General features: G+C 44.7%; 1 protein-coding gene across 2 annotated transcripts in view; it reads right to left on the reverse strand.

Moving 5' to 3' along the window:
* Dock8 (dedicator of cytokinesis 8) overlaps positions 1-19869 on the reverse strand; it is a 204080-nt gene that overhangs the window by 100320 nt on the left and 83891 nt on the right. For both annotated transcript variants that reach the window (XM_021151299.3, XM_029472365.2), the window contains 8 exons: positions 18755-18840; positions 17294-17360; positions 13415-13564; positions 8928-9008; positions 7658-7817; positions 5906-6042; positions 3717-3810; positions 2389-2551 (listed from right to left, as the gene is read on the reverse strand). In XM_021151299.3, the coding sequence (XP_021006958.1) occupies positions 2389-2551; positions 3717-3810; positions 5906-6042; positions 7658-7817; positions 8928-9008; positions 13415-13564; positions 17294-17360; positions 18755-18840 (938 nt within the window). The remainder of the gene's footprint in view (positions 1-2388; positions 2552-3716; positions 3811-5905; positions 6043-7657; positions 7818-8927; positions 9009-13414; positions 13565-17293; positions 17361-18754; positions 18841-19869) is intronic.

The following is a 19869-nucleotide window of genomic DNA, read 5'->3' on the forward strand; positions in this document are numbered from 1 at the left end:
CCAGTAATTTCACCGTTAGGCATACTCCTAGGGAAACTTTTCACACACACTCACAGAGGGACAAGATAAAAATCTGTCACTGGGCAGGACGAGTAAAAACCACAAATGCTGAGGCCAGGTGAGATGTAGTTAAAAGCACAGGTTGCTCTTCCAGGTAAACCATGTTCAATTCCCAGCACCCACAGGGCAGCTCCAAACGCTTGGTCACTCTAGCTTGGCGGAACTGCCCTCTTCTGCCCTTCATGAACACCAGACATACACATGGTGCATAGATATATATGTAGGCAGGACACAAATACACATAAAACTCAATTAATTTAAAAGGAAAGCCACAAATGTTAGGGTGGAGAGCTGGCTCACCTAGAGAGAGCTTATAGACTAAGCGCTTGCCATGCTAACCCGAAAACCCGGGCTTGACACCCTCTCCCTACCATGGAAAACCCAAGCATGGCATCATTTGTTTATAGTCCTAATGCTGGGAATTCAGACATGGGAGAGCCATTGAGCAAAAGTCTAGTCTAATTTGTGATCCCAGCTCTCAGTGAAAGACCTTATCTCAATAAGCAACGTATGTAGCTCCTGAAATTGACCTCTGGCCTACACACACACACACACACACACACACACAAACACTCACGCACGCGCACGCACACGTACACTCAAAACCACAAATACTTAACAAAAGGCAAGCAGGGGAAAAAATCCCCAAATGTTTCCCAATTGAACTGAATAAATACAATATGGCCTCTTTAGACAAAGGAATAACACAGAACAAGAAAACCAATACTGATCTACATAGATCAGTATTCATATATTTTTTTTTTTAAAAATACAAGCTTTTTAGAAGTTTCCCCTGGTTAAACACACAACACCATGACTAACCGTGAGCATAATGCACGGAGTTAATACAATGTGTAGCTGCATTATAATACTCAAAAGAGATAAGAAAACACAATCGAGTGAAAAATGCCAAAGTACACAATATGTAGACAATATATATACATGAATATAAACATGACAGCATCTGTATGCAGAAATACACGCACGCACGCGCACACACATGCAAACATAGGAAGGCACATATAAGTTGTGCTGAGCATGGCTGTGGTATGAAGGTAAAATGTCCCTCACAAGCTCCTGTATTTGAGCACATGGTCCTCAGCAAGTGGTGCTGGTTGGAAGGCGTGGTCTTTAGTGGGTGGAGCATCTCCAGTGGAAGTGCAACTGTCACTGGGAGCCAGCCTGACTCCCCGTCTGCTTCCCACTCAGCCAGGATGTGAGGTGGTCCTCTGTAGAGCTGTACAGCACTCTACCATGCACCACTGCCATCATGTCTCCCTCTCTCAAACGGGCTATATGCCCTCAAACTGTGAGTTAATGGAGTCCCTCGCTTCCTCGCCCCATTCCTCCCTCCCTCCTTCCTTAAGTTGCTTCTTGGCAGGTGTTTGGTTTCTGCCACAAGCAAAGGAAGCGCCACAGGCAGCAAGGCACAAGGGTGACTTTGTGAGATCAGTAAGACCTGATGAGATATTTTATACGGAAAGCAAACCACAAAGTGTTATTGATGGATAGTTGAGAAATGACGCTCGATTCAGCCCTCTCCCCCACATTTAGGAAGTGAGAGCTCATGAGCAACAATGCTTTGTTTGGGTGGCCACTTCAAATTCCCTAAGAGTCAGGGGCACAAGGCCACCAGGAAAGCTGAGCAACCTCACCTTCAGTTCTACGGTATCTCACTCTTTTGCCATTCAGTATGGTAGCTGCGACACTTACAAGGAAATTAGTTGAAACAAAATAAGATGGCACTTTAATTTTGTCTATTGCAGCCTAACAACCACACACTAAAACACTGGGCAGCAGCATCTGGGGACTATGTCTGTCTAAACTGATTAACGTTTCCTGAATAGAGCTGGGTTTTCAGCTGAAAACCTGTGTTTCATTTGGAATTGTTTTGCCTGTAATCCAGACTGGCCTGGAGCTCACCATGAAGCCCACACTGGCCTCCTAAGCACTGGCATTAGGCATGTGACACCATGCCTGTGTGAAACCTTAGACACCTATGGCATTCCAGTCATGTTCCTCTTGTCCTTAAAGACTGTCTGCATGGAAGAAAGCCACGGTGATAGGTTTGGCTTTCTTTCCATTTTTCCTTTTTCTTTTTTCATTTCTGGTAAGAATACATCCAGTAGAATCTATTACAACTATGACTGAAAAAAAAATACATCCTTATTCCAAAGCATTAGGCAAGGCATCTCTAGAAGCGATCTAAGAGTTCTCTGTGGTTCTAAGCTGTCACGTTTAGTTTCCCCCTTATACTCAGGAAGAAGTAAGAGGGGCTGGTTCTGGAGAGACGAGTGTATTATCCAAACAAGGGCCCACATTTCTCACCTGTACACAGTGTGAGGGACGTACACTTCCCGGATCGGAAATTCCAAAATCTCCTTGTGTGGACGCGTCCGATTTTCAGGAAAAGGTTTGACTGGCAACATCTCAGGTGTCAGGCAGCAGTTCATCACGTCGGGAGCTGGGGATATCTCCAGCCTCAGTGAGCCTAGAGCAAGCCATGGGGGTCGGGGGTGGGAGTTACTGAAATCTGTCACATCAAGAAGGAGCCCAGGGCTACTGTGTTGGATAACCTGCGGGAGCACGTGCATTTTGGAGTTCCCAGATAATTTCCTAAAATTTGAGACTGTAAAAGCCTGCCATGATAACTTTTGAGATGAGCATTTTATAACACCAAAGTAAGGAGCTATACAATGAGAAGGAGCTGACTAGAAGGCCCAGATCTACCACACTACAGCTATGCATGGTTAAAAAAAAACTTTCAGGTATTGGGAGCAGTAAAAATTGGTGGGCTTTGGGTTGAGGTCTCTCACCTTGGGTGTCAGAGAAATATAGAAACAACATATGCTATACAGAAATAGCACATGGGCATTCGCTTGAGGGTAAGTGTGTCTTCGTCCGCCAAATCATCCCACTCTCTTTAAATACCAGACTTCCATATAACATTTTGTGTGATAAGGGGTGTGTTGATATGTTCAAATGATTATGAGAGTTTCTGAGAGACCAAATCTAAAGCATATTATCTGCAGAATATGTCCTTTATGAATGAGAAAACATTAATAGATTTGTCCAAAATGCACAGCAGTTTAGATTCTTAACTTCAAATGCAAAAATCCACATTGCCCTCAGCAGTTTTTAATAAATGAAAGCATTAAATAAGAAATGTCAATCACAAATGGCTTGGGCATAGTTGAAGAGTGTCATAGCTCGCTGCTGTTGACAGACAACTTCACCTGAATCTACAATCACCTGGAGAGTGGAAACCTCAACTGAAGAACTGTCAGGCTCAAACTGGCCTATGATCAAACAGTCTGCGAAGTATTTTCTTGATTGCTAATTAGTGTGGGAGGGCACACCCCATTGAGGGTAGGCGGCAACACCCTTAGGCAGGTGAGGCTGAGCGGCAGGAGGAAGGCAGCCGAATGTGATCCCGGGAGCGAGCCAGAGAGCAGCATTCTTCCATGCTTGCTGCTTCAGGGCCTGACAGGAGGATCATCCTGGGCTCCTACCCTGCCTTCCCTCAAGGATGGACCACAATGTGATAGAGTAAAGCCAAGTGAGCCCTTCCCTCCTCCCAGTGGTCTTTGGTCAGTATGGTATCATAGCAACAGAAGCAGCCTGTACCGAAGATGCTAAGGAGAAGCCAAGCACACCTGGAATGGATTTGACTCTTCGCTGTAGAGATGAAGATCTCTTGTAGTCAGCTAAAAACTTGAACAAGTCTTCATCACTCAGGCGATCTCCCTCCTGCCAAGAGATGCTTAGGGTTAGTGGGAGGCTCTGATGATTCCTGGACTTGGACCAGCTATTTCTAAGATTTCCCCCTGACAGCCATTTTAAAAATGATTACATTTGTGAATTCACTGTCTCTTTATTTTCTCCTTCCTTCCACTCTACTCTCTTCCTCTGTCCCTCCCTTCCTTCCCTCATCCTTTTCTCTTTCCTGAGATGTGCTTCCACTAGGTAGCTCAAGCTGACCTTAAACTGGCAATCCTCCTGTCTCAGTCTCCTGAGTGCTCCCACCCTTGGCTTATCTATTTGATTTTAACAAGCTTCTCATAGGGATTAGCGTGAGGGGCAGCTCTGAAATCAGTTAGTGCAAGCACTAGCGCCCCATGCTCTCCTCAGCCAACCTCTCATCAGCATTGCTGCAGACAGAACCTCTACAGCTCTCTGAGACTGCCATCTGACCTTGAGGACCCAAGGTCACATGTGGCTGTCATGTAAATGTCAACGAAGAGAAGCTCTTTTTAGTCCCTGAAACAATGCTGAACTAGCTCACTTCTTCAGAGATATGGAGATGGGAAAATCATCTTTCTTTCTGATTTCATTGTCTTCACCTTTGTCTTGAATAAGGAAGGTATGTGTAAGCCCCACCCTCTACACGCCCACCATGGGAGGTGTCCGGCCACGGCCACAGCCACACCTGTGGCAGATGCAAGAGAGCTCCCTGGAGATAGTCCACTGTTTTTGCACAGCTGTGATGGATTTAACACAGAGAGGCACAGCCCCAAGGGGTTGTCCCTGGATTGTTTCTTGCTACTGCAGTGCCTTCTCGAGTCTGTCATTGCCATATTCCTCCTGTATCTAGCATGGTCTGATTGGGCTTGGGAAGACTCCCACTGCCTATAGTCTGGTGTGACTGCTTTATGGGAGACAGCCCACTCTATTGGGCAATTTTTCTACAGATCAATATGAAGATAAACTTTCATAGAACAATGTTGTTTTGATGAATTGGTAATTTTACAGGCTCCTGATTTGATTTAAATGGTTTTAGGAAGTTAGGGGAGTTGATAAGGAAGATTCAGGAGATGGTTTGGGTGGGTTTTGCCAGGAACATCTAACAAAGACAGAACTAAGAATAGAATGTGCCCCCTCTTTGTAGAGTAGTGAAGGCTGTACAGGCTAGGAAAGGGGCACGGTGAGCTCTCATGCACTACAAGCTCATGGTCTGACTTGTGGAAAGGAAGGTCTGAGACAGATTAATGCTTCAAGAAAACACTGTAGGTTGGCTCTGCGTCTCTTGATCTTGTGATCTAAGGATACCATCACAGGTTTTGGTGTGCACCATGAAAAGGCACTGTTAGGAACAAAATGTAAAGGGTCCTATTATGAGCATAACAATAGAGAACAGATGGTTAGGAGATGCAAGGTAAGCGATTTGTTTCTTGGTAAATACAAACTGTCGTCAGCTAGCTTAGGGAAAACTGGCTACAGTGGACAGCTTGATTAAACTTCGTTAATCAATGACAGAAGGATTATTGCCTTGAGATCAGGATGGATTTGTGGAGAGAAAGATGAGAACTGTTCAGGTGGGTGTGGGTTTCAAAAGAATATGTAATCAGTAATCATGTTGTAATCTCCCCTTGGGTGATGATTTTAACCTGTTTTTGAAGAATATGTTTTTTGTGATGATTGTTTTTAGAGAATATGCTACTTGTGGCTATGAGGTAATCTTTTTTCTTGTATAGAGAAGTTTTGTCTTAGGTGGTATAAAAAGGCTAAGAGAAAAAACAAAGTTGTTGGAGCCTTGCTTCATCCAGTGTGTGTGTGTGTGTGTGTGTGTGTGTGTGTGTTCCCTCGCCCCTTTTCGCAGGCCCCAGAGAATTAAGTTTTGCTCCCTCAGAGAAAAGGTCTGCTGTGTGATTAGCTACGAACTCCACACAGTTCCTGACCTGTGGCAGCTGGCCTTGTGCACACTTGCATGCGCTCTAATCTTCGTAACAATCCAGCTGAACAAACGACACTAATTAACTTCTCTGATCACATTTCACTACTCCCTTGGATCTACCACCCTCATCAATACAATCAAATCCAGCTGCACTGTAAGAGACACAGATACCTGTTTGAAGAAGATGTTGGTGGCCAAGGTGGTGGCTTTGAAGTTGGATCCAACTCCATTTTCCTCTAAGGAGAGGGTTCGCTCAGAGGGCCTCCTGGATTGGGACAAGCTCCTCTTCTCACCCACAGGGTTTCTCCCTTGAGGAAAGCAGTTGTTATTCTTACATGTCAGAACACACAGAACCCAGCCATCCCTCCACGGGGCTCAACCTTCCTTAGTCCTCCTGCTAAAGTCCCTAATATTCTTACTAGAGCAGAGAGAACCCTAGTGGCTCTAAGTCCTTCCTGCTGGAGAACAGAGGTGGCTAGGTGTCACCCTGCAAGAGTCTGGAGCTCAGCCAGTTCAGGGTCTGCTGACAGGCTGTTGAGTCAGCCCAGTGGTTGCTTTGCTTTTTACACTTGTGTTCTTCTGGGAGAGCACACACTCAGACACCCCTGAAGGCACCAGGGACTCAAACCAGCTTGTGCACATTCTGGATCCAGTTTGCCTCTGTTCTAGTGTGGAGCAGGCAACAGAAGTGCCCTGGCTGACCTTTTCACTAGAAACCAGACAGGGTTAAGGCTCTCAATAGCTTCCTCATTTCTTATTTCTTTTGAAGAACCAGGTTGTAACCTTGTGTCTTATTATATTCTGCAAGCCTAAGGGTTCTGTTCTGTATAGTCCACTGCCTAGAAAGCACAGCTCTTGAGTGTTCTGTTCTGCCCAACTCTCATGCTGATGAGAGCTACCATTGGCTACCTAAACTGTGTAATGCGCTGGGTCTCTGGTTACTTCTTAGGAAATAAGCTTCAGTGCTAACGTTGAACTATCCTCAACTTAGACCTAACTAACATGTCGGCAAGCCCTCTGCCTGAATTACATGGACTAGAGATGCCCACGGAGCTCCCCCACCCTTTGTAATAAGTCAATACATAGAACAACTGCCTTAGAAAAACTGGATGTGAAGGTCAGAAGGGGTGAAGTTTACTGACAAATCAGGAAGAATGCAGTTCTGTCTGCTGATTATGCAACAGTAACTCCAGGAGGGCAGCAGCAGTAGCAGCCTCTCTGGCCTCCACTCCCAGCAAAAGGTAACATTTCAGAACTGGCAGAGCCAAGGAATGCATGAAACATCCAAGGGCCGACTCGGATATTTGCGGAATACGAAGGTGTTTAGGAAAACAGAAAATCCTAAACTCACTGGGACATTTCCACCCTGAAACTGTAGACATGACTGGTTCACATTTATGAAGAGGTGACGAAAAGGGGTCTCGGTGCAGTAAGTTAGAAGAGTTAACTGCTGGCTACTTTCGGTGCTTACTCTCATTGTACTTGGCAAAGCAGACTTTAGGAGTCCAGAGATTTTGCTGAGGAACCAGAGTTTTGCTCTCAGAGCTTTGGACAGTGCCCATCCCTCTGTGTGGGAGCCAGTCACAGTGTCTTTGTTTACTGTGCCTGCTCACCCATGATCTTGTCATTTTCAAGCATTTTAATTTTTGAGATGGGATGGCTACTCAAAATTAACTTTTTAAAGGCTCAAAACTCCATACAAAGTTCTTAGTATAAGAGTGTATGTGCTTAGGCTCCATAGCTGCTCCCAGTAATTGTTTCGGGGTCACTGACCAAGCACGTGCAGTTCAGTCGTCTACTTATGATCTTCCTCTCACCTACCGCACACCCTCTGGGTCTCCCAAGTCCTTAGTAATAAGCAGATAACCGCAAAGGTGGCGTATGGGGGAGCCCTCTGCCTCCCGTCCCAGATGGAGATCTTACCAACCCCAGGCTCCACATCTGTGCTCTCCCTTTCAAGGGTGGAGACGTTGAAGAAGCTTGCTAAGCTAATGGGGGCCCAGGCGAAGGGCATCCGGTATTTCCCCAAACGTTGGCAGAAGGATTCAGCTTGAAGTTTTAGTTTTTCAACCTTTTCTTTACTCTGGAGGAAGACCGTAAAGAGACAAGATGAAAGAAAGCGTCAGCAACAAGTTGTCTGCCTGCATGGGGTGACAGGTAGCTACTCTGATGGGCCTGGTGGGGGAGGGGGGAGGGGAGGGGGAGGGAAGGGAAGGGGGATGGAGGGGAGGGGAAGGGGGGCCATGAGTCAACAGGAAGCAACAGCTTAGCTGAAGTCTAGCTGATAAGGAAGCAAAGGTTACAAAAGGAAGAGATTTTTTTTTCCCCCTAAAGGACAGCAATCAGTTAGCAGATGACTTTTTTGTTGTTGTTATGAAGACATGCCCTAGGCTTGTTACAGCAGCCAACATGCAAACACCTCGTTTACCTAGATAACTTCAATTCTCCTGAGAAAAACTGGGGAAAGAAAGGTTAGTATGTTATCTATCGAAGTCCCAAGAGAATCTACTTTACAAAAGCTACTTTGAAATTCTAAAAAGCGTCTTAACTATTCCTAACAATGTCCTTGTTGTTGATCATGCTTCCAAGGAGTTCTTCCTAAAATCATACTAACAGATTTTAAAACGCCAGTATCTGTCTTTATTGAGTTCAACTAATTTTAATTGAAGTTTACAAGACTGACTGATTCCAAGAGGGCCATGTTTTTAAAACTGGGAACTTTTGTGAACTGGCACTGAGAAGAGGCTTATTCATGCCTTAGGATAAGTCCTAATAATAATATGTGCTAATTAATTTATGATGAGCAGGAGCAGCGGCTGGTGACCAGCTATGAATGCTGCATAAGACAATACCTTGTGCTGTTGAGGAAAACCAAGAGCTCTTGCCCTCTTCTGCTTATGGGGCCTTGGCAACCCTCTCAAGTTGGAGCCTCAGAACCAAAGCAGCCAGTGTGGCTTGATCTAAGCCAGAGTTCACACTGGCAAGTGACATCCTTAGGGTGTTCAATCATGTATTTTTTTTTAACTTTTTTTCTTTTGTCAGTAACTGGTTTCTCTTTCTTCTTTCATAAAAATACAATTTACCCATGTTTTCAAATGGAAAATACGATAGTCTAACTCCACTATTTTGTTGAAAATTATTTGTTTGTAAATTAGTTCATCCTAAGATGTTCCCAGTACTTAAATGGCCATACCTTTCCACCATCGCTTTCTTTGATGATCATGTAGGGTTCTGCACAGTCTGCAATCTCTCCTTGCTGAAGGACTTTTTCAATCTACCAACAAAAATAATATTAAAACAAAGCAAGTGAGTCATATTTATATAATGGGATCTATGCAAACATGAAAATCGTGTTTAATGACAATATTTAATGATATAGGGTGTTTTTTACATATGCTCTCAGATTTAAAAATATAGCATGTAGCCAGGTAATGGTAGTGCATGGCTTTAATTCCAGTACTCGGGAGACACTGGAAGGAAGATCTCTGAGTTTGAGGCCAGTCTGTTCTACAGAGTGAGTTCCAAGACAGCCAGAGCTACAGAGAAACTTTGTCTCAAAAAAACAACCAAACACACACACACACACACACACACACACACACACACACACACACACACTGTGGAGACTACCACAGAGTTTCAGAGTAGAAAAGGCACAAGGCATATTAAAAAGAAGATAACAGCAAATGCTAACTGTGGTTTCCTTATGTGATGGGATTATGTGTGTTTTTTATTGTCTTCCTACTGCTGATGAGAAGTTTCTATTTTTTAAACAATAAACATGTATTATATCCACAATAAAAATGCAATAAAAGTTATTTTATAAAACCAAACCCAGGAGATACACATAGGAAGTGAAAAGCGCATTTTCTTTATTATTGCTTACAAAGTAAAAATGAGACATGGTCTCTGTAAAAGTCAGGCCTGGAACTAAAACCTTCCACACAATAAATAAATGAACAGATGAAATGGCCTGTAAGTGTGCCCTTGTACTTCCTGTTAGGGCTGCTTCTCTGAATTTGACAGACAGAAGGAAATGCCTTGAGACGTTTCGTCTCTTTGGTCTGCTAAGGAACGCTAGCCCTAGCTGCCAGTTTGCGTCACGTTAAGGAGCTGACAATTGATTTTCATGGCTATGGGCACCATGGTTAGGGCAAAGAAAGGGGTAAGTCTGAAATGTTCCAATTCTTTACTCAAAGAAAACTGAAGTGAACTTCGATGCTAAGACTTAGCCCCATTAGGCTGTGTCATTAGCTGAGATGCCTGAAGTAGAAACCTGGTCAACACAGACCCTGGGACCAACCACATTCTTAACAGGCACCAAGTGAAGCAGAAACTATTTCTCTGACTATTCCACTGACAGAGGTAAGTGCAATGGAGTTTCAAAGGAAGTCTCACAGAGCTGCTCAATGGACAACCGTTTCATGGGTAGCCCCAGTAGAAAGTCTCTTTCAACAAAACCGGTTTGAAAGCTTATCCCATGGCCAGCAGCGTTAAGAGAAGGCTGGTTCTGAGAGACGAAGCATACTGGAAACACGGGCACCAAGGGCTGGAACCAGACACTGACCAGTGTTCTTGACCACCAGCATTCATTCCTTCACTCATTCGTTATTTATTCCAAAGGTCTGCGTGAGGTGGCTGCTGGGCAGAAGAGCTGTGAGCACATGAAACATGGCTTCTCTCCTCCAAAAGCTTACCACCAAGGCTCCGTAGAATGAACTGAAGAGAGGCTAAGTTTCCCATGAATTCAACAAATAAAGACATGGTCTTTAAAGTGAACCTCGAGTAGTTATTAAGACTCCTTCAGGGCTGGGACTGTAGCATAATGGCAGAGCACCTGCTTTTCATGTGCAAGGCTGTGGGCTCCATAACCAGCATCACAGGAAGAAAAGGAAGGAAGAAAAGGAAGGAAGGGAGGGAGGGAGGGAGGAAGGGAGGGAGGGAGGGAGGAGGGAGGGAGGGAGGGAGGGAGGGAGGGAGGGAGGAAGGAAGGAAGGAAGGAAGGAAGGAAGGAAGGAAGGAAGGAAGGAAGAAAAGAGGGAGGGAGGAAGGGAGGGTGGGCAGAAAGTCAGGCAGGCAAATAGAGGGAGGGATGGAGGGAGGAAGGGAGAGAGGGAGAAGGGAAGAAAGAAGGAAGAGAGAAAAGAAAAAAGGAAAAAGAGAAGAAGAAATGGATTGTGGTAAGAACTTTCAGCTGGGACTCTGCCAAAAGGAATGGCCACGTCTTGCCTTCATTTGAAACCCATGGCAAGGCCCCCCACATTCTAGAATCAAGAGTCTCGATCAGACAGAATCAGGAACTACCACTATCCCCTTTGCTGCATTGGTCAGAGTGACTTTCTGAGAACTCCAGTCTGAGATGAAGCCCTCATGCCTGGTCCTTCCTGGCTGATGTGTAAGCATGTGTGTGACTGTGAGCCCTCTTAAGCCTGGGCACCGGCAGAGGGGCACATTAGGAAGGAACAGCTGGGAGCTTTAAGGCAAAGAGGCTACTTTCCAAAGTCCCCATTAAAGCCACAGAGGTGGGTTAAATGCCTAGCTGATCTGTTTGTTTGTTTGTTGTTTTGTTTTTTGAGACAGAGTATCTCTGTATAGCCCTGGCTGTCCTGGAACTCACTCTGTAGACCAAGCTGGCCTCAAACTTAGAAATCCACCTGTCTCTGCCTCCTAAGTACTGGGATTAAAGACATGTGCCACCGCTGCCCGGCTATAGCTGATCTATTTTTAAACCTTTTTTTAAAAGCTTGAGGGTTCACACCCATCCTCACTTTCCGATCCTCCTTTGTCAATCAAATTCTTTCATGTCCTCAAAATCTTGAACTAAATGTCTCAGCCTGAAATTATCCCTTGAAGAAATATATATGATAGCGGAATGAGGCGACTCCGCCTAGAATACATGCAAGATCTTGATGTTCATTTTGGGAATAAAAATAAGAGAGTGAGAAGCCCTTTCTTTATCACATGACATTTACCTGGGTTGCCTAAATGTTACAATACCACTTAGTATGTATTTGCAGGAAAGCAGCTTCATGATGGTCTTGTAATCAAGGGAGACACCAAGGGAGACTGCTTTCCAGGGTAGATCTAAATTTCTTAATAATTCATTATTTTTTATTTTATGTGTATTTGTGTTTTGCCTGCCTGCACGAGGGTGTCAGATTCCCTGGAACTGGAGTTACAGACAGGTGTGGACTGCCATGTGGGTGCTGGGAACTGAACCTGGGTCCTCTGGGAGAGCAGCCTGTGTTCTTAACCACTGAGCCATCTCTTGGGCTCCTAAATTTCTTAATGATATCCAGACACCTTACAATGTGTTTGTTCCTGTCAAACAAGTACAGCTTCACATTAAAAAATCTGAGAGGATGTCAGTGGTATCAGCCAACAGATTACCATTGTTAGATAATTACTGTAGGTTAATAGAATCAAGTAGCGCTGGAAATAAAATTAGCTCTAGAATCAGTGTGGTTTTGTTGGTTGCCCATTGAGAGAACTGTATATTTAACGACAGTGCTGTTATAGCTCAAATTATGCTTTCCTGCGCACCAGAGTGAGACGCACGGAGAGTTTACAATAATAGCAATAAGATACACAGTCTTAACAAAAGACTTATTTTATCATTTTATTTTTATACTTTCTTTCTAGTTCCTGGGGATTGAGCCCAGTACCTGGTCCATGTTAGGCTAGTATTACTGAGCTACAGCTGAGATCCCTCAGGTAGGCCTTCCAGTCCCAGCCACCGATTTCAAAATTCTAGATCCTTAAACAGGTGCCTTTGAGCTATCGCCGTCTTTGTGAAATAATATAAAAGAAGCAAACTCCAGGCTGCCCGGATTCTTTGGACCCTGTTCGCCACTATCAACCATATGAGAATCCAAGTGATGCAGACAGGGGTACCAAACTAAACAGAAAAGTGCTCAAACACAGAAGTCTGACTGCCCATGAGATCAGACACTTGGATTTACTTGTCTTGAGCTATTTAACTTGAGAGTCACTAAGTACAATTATTTGGCCAGGTTGTTCAATACCTAATGTCTGTTGTTAGATTCAAACTAGTAACTTTAATATGTAGAGAAAGGCTCTGGTCTTCTAAGGTTTTCTTGCATGGACAGTCTCCAGTTGAGTGTCATCCTATTTTTAATGGCCCCATGGATTTTGACTCTCACTAGACACATGATCTGTCATAGAGGAGGGAGTGAGGTTGGAAAGTGTAGCCATATCTCAGGTTGTCAGAGGCAGGTCAGGGGATGCTGCGCTGAGGGTGCTAGAGTCACAGGAACACTACTAGGAGACCTTTCATCATGGCAACCTCCCAGACAAGGACTGCTGAGGGGGCTTTCCTCAGTTAGGAAGGCCTAGGCTTTGTTTGAAGTTGAGACAACTCGTGGAGGTCAGTGTAATCACCCAAGGTAGGAAGCCAAGTCTGAGGAAGTTTGAGTCACAGCAGGTCACACAGTGTCTGACTACAAAGTCAGGATTGCAACCTCCGACTACAGGCCCTGCAAGCCCCCCACCTTTCTAGTCTTCCGGCAGAAGTTACTTGTAAGGGCAAGTGTTGGTGAGAAGGAAACAAGCCAACTATCACAGAGGACACACAAGCCTGTCATGTGACCTCTGTCAGTGTTGCCGAGTAAGATAACAACATGAATATCAGAACATGCATCTTGGACTGTATGTGATCACCTTGACAACCAGGTAGATGTCTGAAGATGGGTAGGTGACGGAGAACACGGCAGACCTAGCCTGACTCGATGGGTCAATCGAGGGTGTGTGAGCTCGCAGAAACCCTTTGAACTGGTCGGAGTTCAGGTCACAGTGGAAATTTTCTGAGATCTGTAAATGACCAACATGGGGAAAAGTCAGTTAGAAGTATTGTATTCTTAGTCCCAAATGCAACAGGAGTTGAAAAGTCATAGGGAAATTCTGCTAAAAGAAGTATAACTGTGGATAGGGCTAGTGGCTGCTAGAAATTCGGACACTTTGTTACAATTTCTACACAGTTTGGAGCCACATTAAATTAAACACTTAATTTTTATTAACTCACCAGTATTTTCTGGATATCAGTGAAATGCAACGTATTTCACTGAACAAGACAGGCACACACCTCTGCCTTGTTTACAGTCACAGTGAGGGAAAAGCCGACACAACAAGCTACAGTAATAGCAAGTTAAGCCACTACACTCACGCACAGAGGCGCCAGGGAAGTTTTAGAAAGTACACGATGATTGGGGTAATGAGGAAAACTACTTATGGAGAAGATGTTAGCGACAGATGAGTGCTTCTCACAGGCAGAAATGCAAGGCACAGAGGGCAGAGAAGAAAGCACGGACAAGGATCTCAGAGGCTGGAAGGCCTGGACTGAGTCTAGCGAGCAGTGCAGCCTGGCTTGACTCTGCATCAGAGAGAGAGGGAGGGAAAGGATGAGAGCAACCCTGAGGCAGCCGGGCATGCACACTAAAGACCTAAGGACATTGTTACCCGTGAGAGGAGGAGGTTGGTACAGGCAATGCATCCTCAGCCTGACATGCCCAGTGCTCTCCGGCTTTCTAATTTAGGGTGAGGTGGCAGACATTACTGGGTTCTTTCTGTCCTTGCTAAGAGTGGTTTAGTGAAAGCTACATGCTGAGGTAGTTTATCGTCAGCACTTGGACAGTTAGAGCGATCACGTGACTAACTTGTCTGCAATGAATGGGGAGCAGAAGTGAGACACTACATCTCCAGGCCTCCTCCACTTCACCATCTCACATATTTCATATTGCAAGCACCAATGGCCCTAAGCGGAGTGCCTGGGGAGAGGACATATTAAGGAAGGAGGGACTCTTGGAAGTCTGGACTTCTGAATGACTTACTGGTATAGAGACCCTACTAACCTGTCATTCACCCCTTACCACCTTGAACTATTAAGGAAAAGAGACAAGGACCTCTTACTATGTAAGGACTGTGGTCCTCTAACAAGATGTCACTAGATGGCTTCAGTGCCATCAAGAAACCTGTTAGAAATGAGAATTCTCAGCCCCCATCCAGACTTACAGGGACAGAAACCTGGTGAAGGGCCTTAGACCCTGTGTTAGACCGTGTATTCCAGATGATCCTGTGCATACTAAAATTGGAGAATTGCTGGGTTTTTTAAAAAGATTTTATTTATGTATTTATTTATGTGTATCTATCCATGAGGGTATGTGCACCTGTATGTGCAGACAGAAGGTGAGAAACAGTGCTGATGTCCTACTTCATCATTCATTACCTATGTCTTCAAGACAGGATTCCTCCTGAACTATGCTTTTTTGTTTGTTTGCTTTTGTTTTTCCTAGCTAGGCTGGAAGCCAGCAATCTCATGTCTCCACCTGCCTCAGAACTGGGGTTACAATTATCTGTGGGGACACTTGGCTTGTTACGGATTCTAGGATCTGAACTCCAGTCCTTCTACCTGCTAACCTAGCTCTTCAGCCCTGAGAACTACTGCCTAAAGAGACTTATTTTATGTTTTGGGTGTTTGGCTTCATGCATATTTGTGCACCCTGTGCATGCAGTGCCCACCAAAGACAGAAGAGAACACTGGATCTCCTGGGACTGGAGTTACAGGTGGTTGTGAGCCACTGTGTGGGTGCTGGGACTCGAACTGGGGTTCTCTGAAAAAAGCAGCCAGTGTTCTTAACCACCGAGCCATCTCTCCAGCCCCCAAGTCCTGTTTGTTTTAGCATCTGACCTTTTCACTAACATCAAGCTGTATTGTTCTAGAGCTCACTAACATCAAGCCCATCTACTGTATTGTTCTAGAGCTCACGAACATCAAGCCCATCTACTGTATTGTTCTAGAGCTCACTAACATCAAGCCCATCTACTGTATTGTTCTAGAGCTCACTAACATCAAGCCCATCTACTGTATTGTTCTAGAGCTCACTAACATCAAGCCCATCTACTGTATTGTTCTAGAGCTCACTAACATCAAGCCCATCTACTGTATTGTTCTAGAGCTCACTAACATCAAGCCCATCTACTGTATTGTTCTAGAGCTCACTAACATCAAGCCCATCTACTGTATTGTTCTAGAGCTCACTAACATCAAGCCCATCTACTGTATTGTTCTAGAGCTCACGAACATCAAGCCCATCTACTGTATTGTTCTAGAGCTCACGAACATCAAGCCCATCTACTGTATTGTTCTAGAGCTCACTAACATCAAGCCCATCTACTGTATTGTTCTAGAGCTCACTAACATCAAGCCCATCTACTGTATTGTTCTAGAGCTCACTAACATCAAGCCCATCTACTGTATTGTTCTAGAGCAGCACATTTCCTTCAGTATAGCCAGGTGCAGGTGAATGACACCAGAAGCACGGTGGTCATCCTGTTGGGTTACACATGTCTAAACTACAGACCATTTAAAAGGAAGGACCGTGGCTCGTTGCGTTCTTTCGATGGAAAGATGTTTTATAACTGATGATGTCTTCATTAATTTAGATAGTTACTACACATAATTTCTGCTATTCATCATGAAGCTATTTCATTTCCTCTGTCTCTGTCTGTCTGTCTCTCTGTGTGTATATGTGTGTGTATGCTACATGTAGGGGTAAGAGTAGGATGTTGGATGCCTATCTCTATTGCTTTCTGTTTTATTGTCTTAAGACAACATTATCTCCAGCATTTAGAAACATGCAATCATGCCAGGCTTTTTATGTCGGTGCTAGGGATTCAGATTCAGGCCCTCATGCTTGCCTGGCAAGAGCTCTTACCCACTGAATCATCTCCCCAGCCCCACAATGAATCTATCTCACGGCAAAAACCAAAACACTCAAAACAACAACAACAACAACAACAACAACAAAAAACTTCTGGACAAAAATCACGCATTGCTGACCTGTTAAAATGACACATTATCTTACACCCTACATAACCTCAAGAATTACTCATTTCTTTCTGTATCCAACCAGTGAGCCTCCAGCTGGCCTTTCCCTTAAAGATTCTTCAAATAACACAGATGACGCATTTCCGGATCAGTTTTCTTCAAACATGGCAAAGGAAGAAAATCTGGAGCTATCAGGGTTAATCTGTCTTCCAGTTTGATGTCTACGCTGGGGCTCAGCGGGGTGCAACTGACACACATGCCTGGGTGTCTGAGTTCGAATCCCAGGAATGCACAAATGGACATGCTGGATGGACAGAGGCCAGCTGTAAATGTAGCATCTGAAAGGCGGAGCCTGGGAACCTCTGGAGCAAGCCCAGCCTGGAAGCTCTGGGTCCAACCGGATGAGCCTGCCTGCACAGGTAATGTGCAAATCGGCTAAGAAAAACACGATTCAACTCTGGGCCTCCACACACACATATGTGCACATACCTGTAAATACATATACACACTCACCCATGCAGCACAACCTGTACACACACACACATGCACACACACACATGCACACACACGCACACACACACACACACACACACACACACACACACACACACACACACCTGTTGTGCTTTCTTATAGCCAGAAATGAGGTTGGAAACGTGAACTCTAAAATCACATGGGATTTATAGGATGGGCTGGGTTATTTTTTTTTAACATACCTTTTTCCTTTCTTTAACGTCATAGAGGGCAATACTGGCAAACAGAGGCTCAATTTCGATCTCAAACCTGTCAGAGACGGGGAGGGAGGGAGGGAGAAAATCAATACGGTTCTAGCCTGTCTATGTCTGAATGTCTGAAAAGTGCATGGATATATAAAAATCATTAAAAGTGTGAACACGATTCCAGAAACACAAGGATAACACCACAAATAGGAGACACACACAGATATTAATGGGAAAATTATGAGTGTTAATGAAAAAGTCCAGACTCCATGTTTGGTTTTGTTTTTTTTGAATAAGTCATCTCTAGCTCAGCAGGACATGTTTCCGGTCTATAAGAACAGCTGCTGTGGCTTTATGTGTTAGATAAATCTGGAAGGCTTGTAACAATTAGCCTGGGGGAATGTTCTCTTAGTTCCAAATCTAAACTGCATCTGACAGTAGCCCAACTGAATGGGGCTAGGCGTGGCAGACAGTAGTGCAGACTTTCTGAACACAGGCAACAACCTCTCTCAGCCAGTCCTCCTGCTGATTTTTAACTTGCAAGGACTAGAATTTGCCTTTCTGTGCCCATTATTGAAGACAAATCTGGTTTATAGGCTGGTTATCTCAACATAGGCAATTCCTGACACCCATCCCAAGGAATTGGCTAGAGTGAAAAGGACACAACACAGCCAGCACTGGTCACTGCATGAGTAGTGGTATTAGCATGTATTAGGCTAGAGTCATCTGAAAGGATGGAGCACCAACAGAGAAAATGCCTCCATAAGATCAGGCTGTAGGCAAGACTGTAGAGCATTTTCTTAACTAGTGTTTGAGTGGGGAAGGGCTTAGCACACTGTGGGTAGTGCCAGCCCTGGGCTTGTGGTCCTGATTTCTATAACAAAGCATGTCAGGCAAAGCATGGGGAGCAAGCCAGTAAGCAGCACCCCTCCGTGGCCTCTGCATCAGCTCCTGTCTCCAGGGTCCTGCCCTCTTTGAGTTGCTGTGCTGATTTCATTCCGTGATGGGTGTGGAAGCCTAAGGGGAATAAGCCCTTTCCTTCCCAACTTGCTTTTGGTGATGGCGTTTCACAACAGCAGCAGTAACCCAATCTAAGACAAGGGTCAATCTATGGGTCTCAGTTCACACACCCCAGGCAACTATTCTACCACCTGGTTACACATCCAACCTACTGTTGTTTCTCTTAACGTTAGAAAGTTCATCATTACCTTATACACTTAACTGTCCTAGACACCGGGTGTTTGATTTCCATGTTATAGAAGTCTGGTTGTTAAAGGCTTTGAAGAAACAGAGTCCAGGGAGTCAACTTGAATCTCTGCTCTTTCTGTTACCCCAATGCTCCCTTCTATTGAAAAGATGCTGGGAGAACCCTCTCGACTCCAGCACTGATGATGCCACATAGCTTTCATCTAAACACAAGGTGGACGTCAGTACAGTGGCTGTGAGTCTGATACTTACTTCAGAGTCAGCACCTTGACCAATATTCTGTTGCCCAGATGTTCCTTAGGACATTCAGGTACTGGACGTATTTCCACAGCATCCTCCTGTTGATAATCACATTGTAAAGAAGTCGTTAGCAACTTTCCACAGGGCCTCGTAGTAGGAGTTAAGCCAGGGGAGGAAGGGCTGCCCTCCGTGTCCCTGCTTTATTTCCAGCTGCAGAGCAATGCTCTGTCTTGAGAAGAGAGTTTGCCATCCACCTGCCAACATTTCAAGCCAGCACGAAAACAAACATTTTCTCCCCTCAGAAAAGGAACATTTAAGAGAAAGAAACTGAGAGAGAAAGAGGGGAAAGGAGGAATGGAGGGGAGAAGTTAGGAAGGAAGGAAGAAAGGAAGGAAGGAGGGAGGGAGGGAGGGAGGGAGGGAGGGAGGGAGGGAGGGAGGAAGGAAGGAAGGAAGGAAGGAAGGAAGGAAGGAAGGAAGGAAGGAAGGAAGGAAGGAAGGAAGGAAGGAAGGAAATGCAAACATAGCTATGGCTTAGTAACATCTACCAGACAGCATTGCAAAACTTTGTGGCTAGTCTTTCTCCCTACTCTGAAGCTCTAAATACACATTCAAAACCCACTTCTCTTTCCAAATTTTTTTTTTTTTTTTGGTTTTCGAGACAGGGTTTCTCTGTGTAGCCCTGGCTGTCCTGGCACTCACTCTGTAGCCCAGGCTGGCCTCGAACTCAGAAATCCGCCTGCCTCTGCCTCCCGAGTGCTGGGATTAAAGGCGTGCGCCACCACGCCCGGCCTTTCCAAATTTTTAATGCACATATTTTATTTATATTTACTGTGTGTGTGTGGGAGGTGCTTGTTTTCTTGTGTATTATGTGTGGTACACACACACACACACACACACACCATGGTTTGTATGTAGATATGAGAGGAAATTTTCAGGAGTTGGGTCTCTTCTTCCACTATGTGGTCTCCAGTGATCAATTCAGGTCATTGGGGTCTGGTGACCCTCTGAGCCATCCCACTAGCCTCTTATCAAGAGTTTTAATAAGTAAATATGCTAAGTTTCAGACTTGAAATATGAGTCAAAATAACTATCGATCCTTATAAATAGACACTCGTCTTTGTTTTT

This window comes from Mus caroli, unplaced genomic scaffold (genome assembly GCF_978045245.1).
Source record: "Mus caroli unplaced genomic scaffold, Mus_caroli_1 scaffold_20, whole genome shotgun sequence".
Lineage (NCBI taxonomy): Eukaryota > Metazoa > Chordata > Mammalia > Rodentia > Muridae > Mus > Mus caroli.